The sequence below is a fragment of the Cibotium barometz genome, chromosome 3 (genome assembly GCF_041138505.1).
Source record: "Cibotium barometz isolate CiBa-2024 chromosome 3, ASM4113850v1, whole genome shotgun sequence".
In the NCBI taxonomy this organism is placed as follows: domain Eukaryota; kingdom Viridiplantae; phylum Streptophyta; class Polypodiopsida; order Cyatheales; family Cibotiaceae; genus Cibotium; species Cibotium barometz.
This window is the reverse complement of record NC_141048.1, coordinates 65,322,702-65,335,077: the sequence shown is the minus strand read 5'-3', so window position 1 is coordinate 65,335,077 and position 12,376 is coordinate 65,322,702. Positions and strand designations below refer to the sequence as shown.

General features: G+C 44.8%; 1 protein-coding gene across 2 annotated transcripts in view; it reads right to left on the bottom strand.

The window, feature by feature from the left end:
• The window catches only part of LOC147640405 (organellar oligopeptidase A, chloroplastic/mitochondrial-like), an 84,905-nt gene that overhangs the window by 27,585 nt on the left and 44,944 nt on the right, over positions 1–12,376 (bottom strand). For both annotated transcript variants that reach the window (XM_086780179.1, XM_086780188.1), the window contains 5 exons: positions 12,144–12,265; positions 11,720–11,827; positions 11,339–11,584; positions 11,103–11,248; positions 214–331 (listed from right to left, as the gene is read on the bottom strand). In XM_086780179.1, coding sequence (XP_086636305.1) covers positions 214–331; positions 11,103–11,248; positions 11,339–11,584; positions 11,720–11,827; positions 12,144–12,265 — 740 coding nt within the window. The remainder of the gene's footprint in view (positions 1–213; positions 332–11,102; positions 11,249–11,338; positions 11,585–11,719; positions 11,828–12,143; positions 12,266–12,376) is intronic.

Below are 12,376 nucleotides of genomic sequence, written 5' to 3'. Positions count from 1 at the left end.
TATTTGAAAAAAGTACGCACATCCAATCCCTTACAGAGTGCACAGATGATATCTGCAGAAATGAGTGCACCAAAAATATCTATTTGTCTGCAGATGATGTCTTAAATTTTGACCGCTTATCAACCTTGAACATGGTTCCATAAAAAATAAAACCTACAGAAGAAACCTGAGACTAAGTCCCAAGGAATCACAATACAAGCACACAATGTTTACCTGCCGCAAGGTGAGTGAGGCTGCCCTGAAGGTCCGTGCAGCTAAGAGTTTTTGATATATCTCCTCAGAGAGTGTTTCACCAGTTTCATAATGCTTAGCTATTCCCAACAAAGTTGCTCTGCGCATAGAAGCAAGAGCAAGACATGAGAAACACAAATCATTCAGCTTAAAAAGTCAATCCCACAATCATCAGCACCAGTTTCACAGGTTTAAAAAGTATGATTTCTTTTTCAATATATTTTAAGAAAGAAAGAGAGTGTGCAAGGACTATATCTGTCTCAATGCAGGCAGCGGAAAACTTAAACAAGCTCAAAAGCACTCAATGCTCATGGATATTTAAACTACTGTATGTTCTTTTACTGGTGTCAGTAAACTGCTCAATATACAAGCCTGCAAAGTGGCTACTAAGAAGAACTGACAAACTACTAAAGAAGTCATCCCCAGGCAACCCAAGTCACTCCCAAAAGCTGTTTAAAGGATGAATGCTGGCTGAAAAATCAATCCAAATTGATCCTTGCTGCAGTTTTCTGCACTTCCAAGCTTCTTAAGGGAGAGGATAGAAACTAGATAGGTTTTCGCTAAAGCTCTAAGCACAAGAGTCAGGAGGGGGGCAGCTGGGAAGGATCCTTATAGTCCCACGCTTGCAAGTCGCATGAATAGAGCTGCTCATGCTTCTTGCAGCATTATTACTAACAAGGACTAAGGCTGAAACTTAATGCTTAGCCCGCCTTGTCTGCACCAACTGCCCGGCCTGCCTGCCCCCACTCTTTTCTTTCCTTTCTCGTTGCTGAAATCATCCCCCAAAAGTACTTCCTAAGTCATCTTCTGCAACCTCACACATTTTTAGACTCCGCAGCCTGTATCTACATGATCTAACCCTCTCACAGATTACATGCAATTTGCCTATACTCACGAGGCAAAGGCATTAAGGAATAACTTGAAAGCATGTTTCTTCTGCTTGTATTACATAAACTCTTAGCAGTACAGACTCACTGGCCGCATTCTCTGGTGCTGTGTTATGGTAAGGCAAGAGTTTGCATCAGCTTTTGGATGTTCCATCTATTTGGTTGTGCCTGTGTGCATGCACATGTGTGCTGCATGCATGTGTGAACCCTACCCACTGTCCAGATACTTACTTTCTGGCCTGCCTGCTGTCCAATCAGACTGCCCACACACCCAGACCTAGTCCCACCTACGTCCAAATGTGAAACTGTCTTGGGGTTCTCAATACCGGCGGAATGGGACAAGACGTTTCATGTATTTGTGGATGCATCGGACACAACAATTGGAAGTGTGCTGATGCACTAAACTCCATAGCTGCACCACTGTTTTCAACATTAGGTATCAGAGTCATTGCAGCCCGCCTAATGTGCCTGGTGCGCATACATCTCACCCGCTAGCCCAGCAACTCCATACGCCTCTCCTCGACTGTGTGTGGCACTGCTAACTGTCTACTACTCTCTGTACACAACAGCTCGCAGCTCATAAGCGCCACAGTGCGCCTCAGCATCTACCCACCATAAGCTGCTGTGTGCCACCTATACCTGCTGAGCTGCTCTACTGTACCAGCCGTCCCTCTGCTAGCCGACAACACCTCAGCACTGCCCCCATGCTGCTGCCTGTCTGAACCCCCACCTGCCTGCATATAGCCTAAGGCAGCTGAACACAACACTTCAGTAGAAGAGCAAGCATTTCGAAAAGGGGGGAGGCTCCACGACAAATCAACAGAACCAGCAAGTTCAACAAATTCAATCAAATTAATCAATCATAAGGTACAAAGAAAATATGGGGAAAATTTGGGGCTTTTTAATTTTTTGCAAAATCTTGCTTAATCGAGCAATCATGCAATTAATCTACTCCATCATTTTCCAAAATTGAGGGTACATTACTAGTATTAAGATGTTGTATAGCATGTTAAAGCATGATTAACCAAAAGCCCCTTGATTATTTTCGAGGCATGAAGTGAAAATCCTTTATTTTCGGAAACATAATTGAAATCTCTTTTATGGGACAGGACGTTCATGAACAGGAGGTGAGCTTGCACTGCTTTGTCCTGCCCCCGCCTGCCCACTGCTGCCTCCACCTGCCCCTCGCCTGCCCATCTGCAGCCCCCTGCCTGCCCCTCTGCTGCCCTTGCCTGCCCTTCTTCAGCCCCCGCCAGCCATTCTGCTGCCCACGCCTGCCCTTGTGCAGCCCCCCGCCTGCCCCTCTGCTGCCTTCGCCTGCCTTTTTTCAGCCCCCGCCAGCCCTTCTGCTGCCCCCGCCTCCCCGTCTGCTGCCCCCGCCTGCCCCTCTGCTACCCCAGCTGCTCCCGCCTCTGCCCTCCTTCTTCTGCACCCGCCTCTTTTTCAGCAGCAATTTTATCTAGATTCAAGTCGGCCGCCCATTTTTTTGATTGGCTTTAAGGCTTCTTCTGCCGTAGCCAATCTTTCGTCACCCCCACTAGCTGGGAGAATCATCAATTTTTCACAAGACGAGCTCACCTCTCTTCAGCATGACATTGACCTTGAGGTCCAAACCACCCTTGTTGCGAGAGTTTATGGTTCCCACCCCTCTCGTTCGCAGGCCCGTGAATGGCTTCTAGCAGCTCTCCCTTCGGAGCTGATTGTGCACTTCCAGGATACTTGTTTGCTTGGTCGAGGCTTCTTCCGGGTGTAGTTTCATTCTTCAGAAGCTGCTTCTCAAGTTTTGGCTAGCAGCCCCTTCCCTCTTGGTCCTAGAAAGATATTCTTCTTTCAGTACCAGGTGGGCTTTGATCCAGTGGCGGAGGATCAGCACCTTACCCCGGTCTCACTCGGTTCCCTGCTCTTCCTCGGTTCTATTGGAAGCTTTTAGCTTCCATAGGGGCATCCTTTGGTCACGTTCTAGAGGTACCAGTCCTTCCGAGCTCTCCCGCCTCAACTTCCGCGGACGTTACCGCCACTCTTGATGGTGTACCCGGGGTCCTTGTGCTTGTTCCTGATCCATTGATTACTGATGATCATGTTATGCTTCAGAGACCTGACGGATCTCATTTCCACCAGAGGATGGACATTGCAAGCAAACTAAACCAGTGTCGGATTTGTCGTCGACAGGGTCACATTGCTAGAGATTGTCCCAGATTGAGGGGCCATGCTAGGAGGCGGCGTGGTCCTGCCCATCAGAGACCTTCTGCAGTTGCCGAGATTCTAGTTGCTCCTTTGCCACAGCAGACCACACAACGTTGGGTTGTGGTTAGGGATGGCAGGCACCCTCGGACCCCCGTACTTGCACCCACACCCCTTGTGGAGCACCCTAACCCCTATGCAACGCTTGCCTCACTTGCCTCACTGGATGTTGATCCTTCTTTGGAGGATGAGGCTTTGCAGGCACATGATCTGGATCCTTCACAAGAGGATGCTACATTACAGTTACAGGATGATTGTACCCTTGAGGATATGTTGCGCATTCGCATTGTCATGGTACCTCTCCAGTTCTGAGGACTAGCCCTGGCTTTTCCCCGGAGTGGGAGAGAGAGGTACGGTTTACATCGTCAGATTTTCCCTCCCTTACCTATGCGAGGCGTACTTCCACCTCTAAAGGGGGTCCTTCGTAGACCATGAGATCTGGTCGTTCCTACTCTGAGTCCTTATGAGGATTGTCTCTTGGAACATTCAAGGTCTTGGGGGTTTTTTTCCACGTCGACGGAAACAAATTGTAAAAACCCAGCTTCATTGTGCTGTCACAGGTGGACCTATGGATGTATTGCTCTTGCAAGAGCATAAACTAGATGCTAGCCAGTGTGGGAGATCAGGCAAGCTTCTCTCGGGACACACCTTTTGGTCACCAGCTGTTGGTACCAAGGGTGGTGTCTGTATCTCTGTTTCAGCTTTGATCTTGCCTTGCATCATTGAACATGGTGTCATTTTGCCTGCGAGAGCGCAGTGGATCCTTCTTATGCAGGGTACTACACGCATTGGTATTCTCAACCTCTATGCTCCTAACCATAGAGGTGAGAGGATTGCCTTTTGGAAATCTCTCACTATACTGATGCCTGTTGCCGACCATTGGATTATTGGTGGGGATTTTAACATGGTCGAGATGCCAACGGATAAAAGAGGTGGACATCAGGGCTTGGTGAATCCTTTTGAAAGAGCGTCTTGGAAGAGGTTTATACTCTCCTTTCATGGCAGAGATTGTTGGCATGAGGATGACATTTTGAGGAGTCCATCCACTCTTCTTTATTCATGGCCTAACAAGAGAAGAGATGCAGGATGTATCTATGCACGGTTAGACAGATTTTATGTGGATGATCGGGCGCTTGACAGAGATGGGCATACTTTTATTACTACAGGGACCTCTAAATCGGATCATTGCCCAGTGTTTTTATGTATTAGAGATCCGAATTGCCATGGATAAGCACCCCATGTACGCATCCCTGATCATTTGTTTTCAGATGCAAAGCTATCGCGTCGTATGCTTGATATTTGGAGATCTCATGATTTCTTAGAGGCCTCTCAAAGCCTGGCTTTTGCTCACTGTGATATTAGTGACTTCTATCACACATGTGCCCTGTCTAAGAGGCAAGAGGCCTTGGATTTAGAAAGGGCTATTAGACGTAGATTGGCTGCCTTGCAGAAAGAGCACGAGAAACATCCTCATGCTCAATGGGTTGTAGATTCTTTATGTATTGTTAGGGCAGAACTTCATCACTCTCTTGAGCACCGCGCGGAGTACCGTTTCCATGCCCAGAAATCCTTTTGGACATAGATGGGTGACAGATGTAACAAAGATTTCTTTGCTACTCACGGCCCATCTCATGCCAGAGATAGTGTCAGGCAGTTGCAGGATTCACATGGTTAGACACTCAGATCCTCTTCACTCAAATCCTCTTATGGTTAGACAGATTACCACTGATTTCTATCGTCAGCTTCTTAGTGCTGAGCCGCACTCTGATTTGAGACACAGGGCACAGAGGAAGGTTTGGAATGCATTGCCACATTTGATCACTGAGGAGATGTGTGCCGCTCTGGATGCCCCTTTTTCTATGCAGCAGTTCAGTCATGCCCTTCATGCCTTACCTCATGGTAAGTGTCCAGGGGAGGATGGCCTCTCCCCTCTTTTTTTCATTACTTTTTGGGATGAGATTGGGGCTGAGATCACATCAACTATGCAGGAGATGTGGGACACAGGTTCTATGCCTTCTTCTCTCACTGAGGGGCTTATTTATCTTATTCCCAAGAGTGGGGATAAGACATTGATTGGCCAGTGGAGACCAATCACCTTACTTGGGACTGCCTATAAGATTCTTGTTAAGGTAGTGACCATCAGATTGCAGCCAATTTTGCAGGATGTCATTCATGATACTTAGAATGGATTCTTACACGGCAGGAGCATCTTTGATAACATTCTCTTGTTTTGGGAGGCCGTCGAATGGGCTAAAGCGAGCAATCAACCCTTAGCCATTCTTCTCTTGGATTTTGAGAAGGCCTATGATAGAGTGGATTGGGACTTCCTTGAGGGTACTCTTAGCCCATAGTTTCCACGAGTTTCGGAAACGGGGGTGCGGAGCACGGCGGGAAACGGAGTTTCGGAGTTTCGGCCTTCGGGAAGAAATGGGGAAACGGAGTTTCGGTTTTAGGGTTTAATTCATACATATATAATTAATAAAAACATTACAAAAGCTTGAAAAATACATCTTTGCTCAAGTAGAGGGCGTGGTAGAGGGCTGATGTGGAGGTAGAGGAGTAGAGGGCAAGGTAGATGGGTAGAGCAGCTCCAAACAGGCGGCGGAAAGAAGGCGCAAAATGCCGGCGAAAGAGAGCACGCGGGTTTCTAAACCCTGGAAAAAATAAAACTTGGAAACGCCGTTTCCGTTTCTGGAAACGTTCCCGAAACGTTTCCACGTTTCGGTGGTCCAGAAACGCCGTTTCTGGAAACTATGTCTTAGCCATATGGGCATCTCTCAGAGATGGATCAAGGGAGTTTCACACATGTATCGTGATGCCCATAGTAGTGTGCTCGCTTGCGGTGATAGAGGAGAGCAGTTTCAAATTTCTCGTTCAGTACGGCAGGGCTGCCCCTTAGCCCCATTATTATATATCATAGTTGTAGAGGCCATGAGCATCTTTCTCCACTCCATTGCTGGTATTTCGGGATTGAGGTTGCCTCTTCGTAGTCAAGAGGAATTGGTTGACTCTGAGTTAGCTGACGACACAGCCATGTTTTTGGAGGCTTCACATATATGCTTATGTTCCTTCCGGGTAGCACTAGAGGAGTTATGTTTGGCACTCATTAATTGGCACAAATCTGTTGGTTTTTGGGTTAGTGATTCACCGAGAGTTGCTTGGGGTGCAGAGCTTGGTTTTACATGGATCAACAGAGGATGCACTGCTAGATATTTGGGATGCCAAGTTGGGATTGATACTTCTCTTGCGCAGCAATTTGCTTCGGTACTCATGAGTATCCGGAAGAAGCTCCTCCATTGGTGCTCCAAGAGATTAGATTTAGCTTCCAAAGCTTTGGTGGCTAATCAGGTAATGCTTGCCTCAGCTTGGTTTATTGCCTCTTGTTGGTGCTTCTCTCGTGCGTGCATTGGCCAATTGCAGAGATTGATCCGCAATTTTCTCTGGTCGGGTTTGGATGGCATCTCAGACACTCGTGCCAGGTTAGCTTGGCTCACAGTTATTCAGCCCAAACGAGAGGGGGGCTTGAATATTATCGATCCCGGTGTTCAATGCAAGGCGTTGCTTTGCAAACTTGTTGTCAAAGGTTTCCTACCAGACACTGAGCCTTGGAAGGATTTTTTCTTATCTCAGATTTTCGGATGTACACCCCAAGGTCGGGAGAGACTGGATGCCCAGCACACGTTTTTTGTTCACAGAGGCTGATATCAGGGCACCATCTTCCCCTCTTATTGTAGCCAGTCCCGTTATATGCAGTGGTCAGGATGGGAGAGATGTGCATACACAGTTCTTGCTTGGAAGACCTTTAAGAGTCTTCCGGAGGATCGGAGAGCTGCATCCATTCAGCATCTTACGGGCTCTCGCATTCATATTGATCAGATTGATGCAGCTATTCCGCATGAGTGGCTTTTTGGGACCTTTCACGGAGACTATGATCCGAATTGGCTGGGAGTTTTTTCGAGGATAGGCATACCTCTGCTAGTCATTGCTCTCCCGGGCCAGGAGGCTACAGATTGCATCATTTACTCTATCATGCCTGGAGGGAGATTGAGGAGATGTGGTATGGAGGAGATCATCCCAAATATTAGGCTTAGTCCAGTGAGGATTGTTGGTCATTCGAGGAAGCATTGGTTCATTGACTCTTCTCCTCAGATAGTGACTCATGGCTCTTGGTGTTTGTGGTTATATGGTGGCAGTCCTATCAAATATCTTCAGTGGGATCCAAGAGAATGGGAGTGGATTGATGCCTTCGATCCTTTGAAAAGCCTTCCTTTTTTCAATTTCACTGTCCGGAATGCCAAGCTTCTCCTCACTCGACAGATGCATAGGATCCCTACTCTTAGGCCTCATTGGGAGAACTATGATATTTCTCCAATGATACAACGCAAATATTGACATAGACTTTGGCACTCATATAGAAGGAGCCAGATCTCTCATTTCTTTTGGTTATTCTTACATGGTGGTCTCCCCACCAATCACTGGAGATCAGTTTTCGGGGTAGCACCTTCCTATCCTAGGTGTGCCGAAGATTATGAGACTGTACAACATTGTTTATGGGGATGCAACACTGCACAGCAGATTTGGGGTTCTGTAGCCCAACTTATGGGGAAATTGAGTGGCCGAGCCATGCATGTGACTTAGGGGATAGTTGCTTGGCTCTCCCAGTCCAGTCCGCAGCTTTTTTATGAGGGCAATGGTACAAATTCTGCTATTTTCATTCGTAGAGGTATTGCCCAGGATGGTTTATTGCAAGATGTTCCTCACCTTGATTATACACCCCCCAGACAGAGGATTGACACCAGTTGGGAGATTGTTGCCAGTATTACAGCATGGTAGATCTGGAGAGCTAGATGCACGGAGGCTATTGAGGGTGTCCAGATTTTTGGGTCCCAATGCAGCTGTCAGCCAGATCCCTGGACAGCACAACATCAAAAATCACATAAAATAGCTAGTCAATACCCTAAAAGATCATAATCCTAGCTAATATAGAGGGTAAAGTATGTCCACAACTGTGCATGTGACATCACCGGCTCAAGCTTGGACAAAACTTGATTTGCTTTTCGGTGTCAATGCTAAAAACTCAAAGCTATCTTTGAAAATCACTTTTCTTGAGTTTCGACTGAAGACAGGAGAATCTCTTGCTGCACATGTCAACAAAATGAGGAGTCTCATGACTCAACAAGTTGTAGTCAAATCTCCAGTAACTGATGATGATGCCAAGGTTGTGCTTCTCACAAACATGCCTCAGGAGTATGACAACCTTGTCACCACCTTGAAGAATGTACCTAATCCAAGCCTGGAGGGAATCATCAATGCCTTATAGGAAGAAGAAAGAAAGAAAAAACAAAGGTCATCAGAAGCTATCACAGAACAAGGTTCTGCTGTAAAGACCAAGGTCTCATGCAAAGGACAAGCCAAAGGAAAGCCTTGGAGATTTTGTAGGACAAGCCTGTTCTTTGACATAAGCAATGACATCAGAAGGTAAACCTTTGTACCTATAAAGGTCTAGTACTTGTTTGAAGAAATCTAGTAGTCACATCATTCAGTCGTGTACTTCACTTTCTCTAGCCTTGTCTTCTCTCCGTAACACTCTCTTTCACTGTCTGCTGTTTACACTCCATAGCCATGGCTCTTCTCTTCGATCCTCAGTAGCCGCAGCACTGTCTTCAACAATTCTCTTGCTCTGTCATAAACACAAATCATATCACTCAGCCTAACTAGGGCGTAAATCAATCTTGCTCTCTATCATGTGCATGCACATGGACATGCTGAATCCCAGGCTAATCCCTGATTTGCAGCAGAAGATTGGAGCAGTATACTCTGTCATAGGCTTGAGGAGGGCTAGAGGTGGACTAAAACCCTGTCGCCTAGGTGAAGGAGGTTGGGTACTTCCAGTCGTTAGCATATAGATTTATTGGTGTCTATGGAACAAGCCGACAGCAGGTCGGCCAGTTCAAGTAATCCTCCAAAGGCCTATAAAAGGCACAACACTTCTCATTGTTAGACATCTCACTCCCCTATGGAGTTAGGTCATAGATAGGCTCTTTGATTATCCTTTTGGAAGGCCAAAGGCCACAGAATACATGTACCTTTTTGTACTATATGGATATACTGAATACACGGCCATCTCTCTCTATATATTCTCTGTCTATGTTGATTGTTCTGAAAGAAGACTACCAGATCTTCTGCATGTCACACTCTCCAAGTAAAGTGAATTTCATAAAATCTTGATCTTGTGAGGCACAAGCTAATCTTGCTCTCCAAGAGAAGCAAGTCTCAAAATAAGATAACATATATATACATGTGAAAATATGTCTCCTGACAAATATCTTCCCCGCAAAAACAATGTCCAAGAGGCCATGATGAAAACTAAACTAACAAACCACCTAGTGAAAAATATAGAGCCTTTCGTATGTCAAACAATGTCCAAGAGACCATGTTAAAACTAAACTAACAATGTCCAAGTGACAAATATCTTCCCCGCAAAAACAATGTCCAAGAGACCATGAAAAACTAACAAATCACCAAGTAAAAAATATAGAGCCTTTCGTATGTCAAACAAAGGTCTACATATCACCAATGCTCCCACTTGACATCAACATAAATATTAGAAATTTAATGGTCCATTCACAAGCATTACCCATCCGTGGGCGTTTAAGTTACCTATTCGTAGACGTTTCTGTTTATTTGAAAGAGAGAACTAGTTATTTATATATATTCTTAAAAAACCAGGTTACACTTAAGGCCTTACGGCTATATCTATGTACAACCTCCACAGTTAGTCTGCACCCAAATTGAAATGTCAGGCATTTCAATCTACACTCATACCATTCACAAATCCAAACAAATCTCAATTTGGACTTGTTCCATTCACAATCCAAATGGGGCATCAATCTTCATCTAAGCTTGTGCCATTCACAATCCAGATGAGACATCAATCTTCATTTGGACTTCCATTCACGATTCAGAAGAGACATCAAACCCAATCTGGACTCTTACAATTCGAGATCCAAATTAGACATCAATCTAGTCTCTTACAGTTGACATCAACTTGGCACTGTAGGATCTTCTACTGGGGATAATTAATAGCCATGTCTCCAGCATAAAAAGTTCAAGAGAAAATATATCTTTTAATAGCTGTGTCCCCAGCACAAAGAGTTCAAGAGCCATGTCTCGAAATAAAGTCACTAAAAATTTTAGCCATGCCCACACCATAAATTATTTAGTAGCCATAGCCTGGCATAGAGAGCATATTTTTTGATATATCCATAAAATGAAGATCTCTACTATATCCCTGTCCCATAAAATCTCCACATACACCATAAAAGTTGGCATCAATGTATAAGAAACCATTTCTTCAAATCCATATGATATGTCCATAGGAAAAAGACATAAGATTTCAAATGCATAAAAATCATGCCCAGCGATGCAAAAACCTATACATTGAAGTATATGTCATGCAAACAAATCTGCTCATATATATCCATATGTTGAAGCATATATGCTGATATACATATCCATATGTTGAACCATATATAATATAGCAAAACTGGTAAATGCTTGTATCTCTAATCTACTTCCAATGCACATGAATGTCATTGAGAAACATATAACAATGCTTGCTTATTAATTAAGCTTACATGAGGAGCCCAAGAGATATGAGAAATTTTACTTTATGTAATTTGTGGGAAAAACAGCCCACCTTGGACATAGAAGAAAATATTGTGGATTACAAAGATCCTTTACCTATGGTAGCACCAATTTTCCATAAACTGAGATGGAAGCTCGATAGCATCCCATTCGATCCCGCGATTGCCTGAAACCAAGCCTTCATCTTGCCTGGTAAGCATATGTTGCAGAGCATGTCCAAACTCATGGAATATTGTTTCGACCTGATGATATTGAAATAAAAATCCAACAAGAATCCTCGTGAAAAAAAACATGTAATGGAAGTACTGTGTGAAGCATTCACCAGATTTTACCTCACGAAAAGTCATGAGGCTTGGTTTAGTCCCCACAGGAGGAGTTTGATTGCAGACCACGTGTGCCACAGGAAGCCTTACAAGGCTGCCTTTGGGTGCCAGTAACCTGCTACGGCTCAAAACCCCATCCATCCACGCACCGCCTTGCTTTTCAGAGGGCCTGGAATAAGGATCTAGATAGAAATAAGCAATTGTCTCCCCGATCGAGTCCTTGACCTTAAAAAATCGAACATCCTGATGCCAAACCTGCTCTCAGCCCCACAGAATTACGGACCGCCAGGTGGACAGAACTTACAACGTTGGAAGTCCACAACAACTGAGTCTATATGTATAAATAGCTTCATATAGTAATCATGAAAGCCAGATGATGAGCAAACTTACTGGAGCCAGGCCATCAGCAGCCTCAATGTTAATCCCGAATATGCTTTTGGCAAGCCCAAACAGGCCATCAATAACCCTTGGTAGCGAGAAAAATGGCCTCAATTCTTCCTGCCATATGCAACAACCAGAAAAGAAACACTGGCTGTGAACACACCGAGCACTATAACACAGACCCTGATGTTTTTATATTTTGTGATTGTCTTCAACAGGAGGTATGATGCTCAAAGCTCATAATCATACAAATACCACGTGTGTGAGCGTGCCAGTGTGCCATGCGAGTGTATGTGCACATGCAGGCTGGTGTGCATGCGTGGGAGTGCTTGCTTAACGTGCATTTATATAAATATGTTGATTGCCTTTAAACAAATCAAAGCAAGAACGTGGATGGCTAGCAAATAAATTGAGGTTAAGACTTTGGGGAAACCTCATTAATGTTATATTTTGCTTCTCTAAGGCGTTCGCTCCAAAAATTGACATCCCAAAGGCATATATTTTCTCCCTCCACAGAACCTTGTTCTTTTGCAAAGGCCTTCAAGTCTTCTAGATCTACACACCCGAATTCAACCAAATTCAGGAATTTAACATATGAATCAACACAATACTAGCACTTTGGTTGCATTCTACTGCATCCCTCCTATCCTACACTTTTCAGACCAA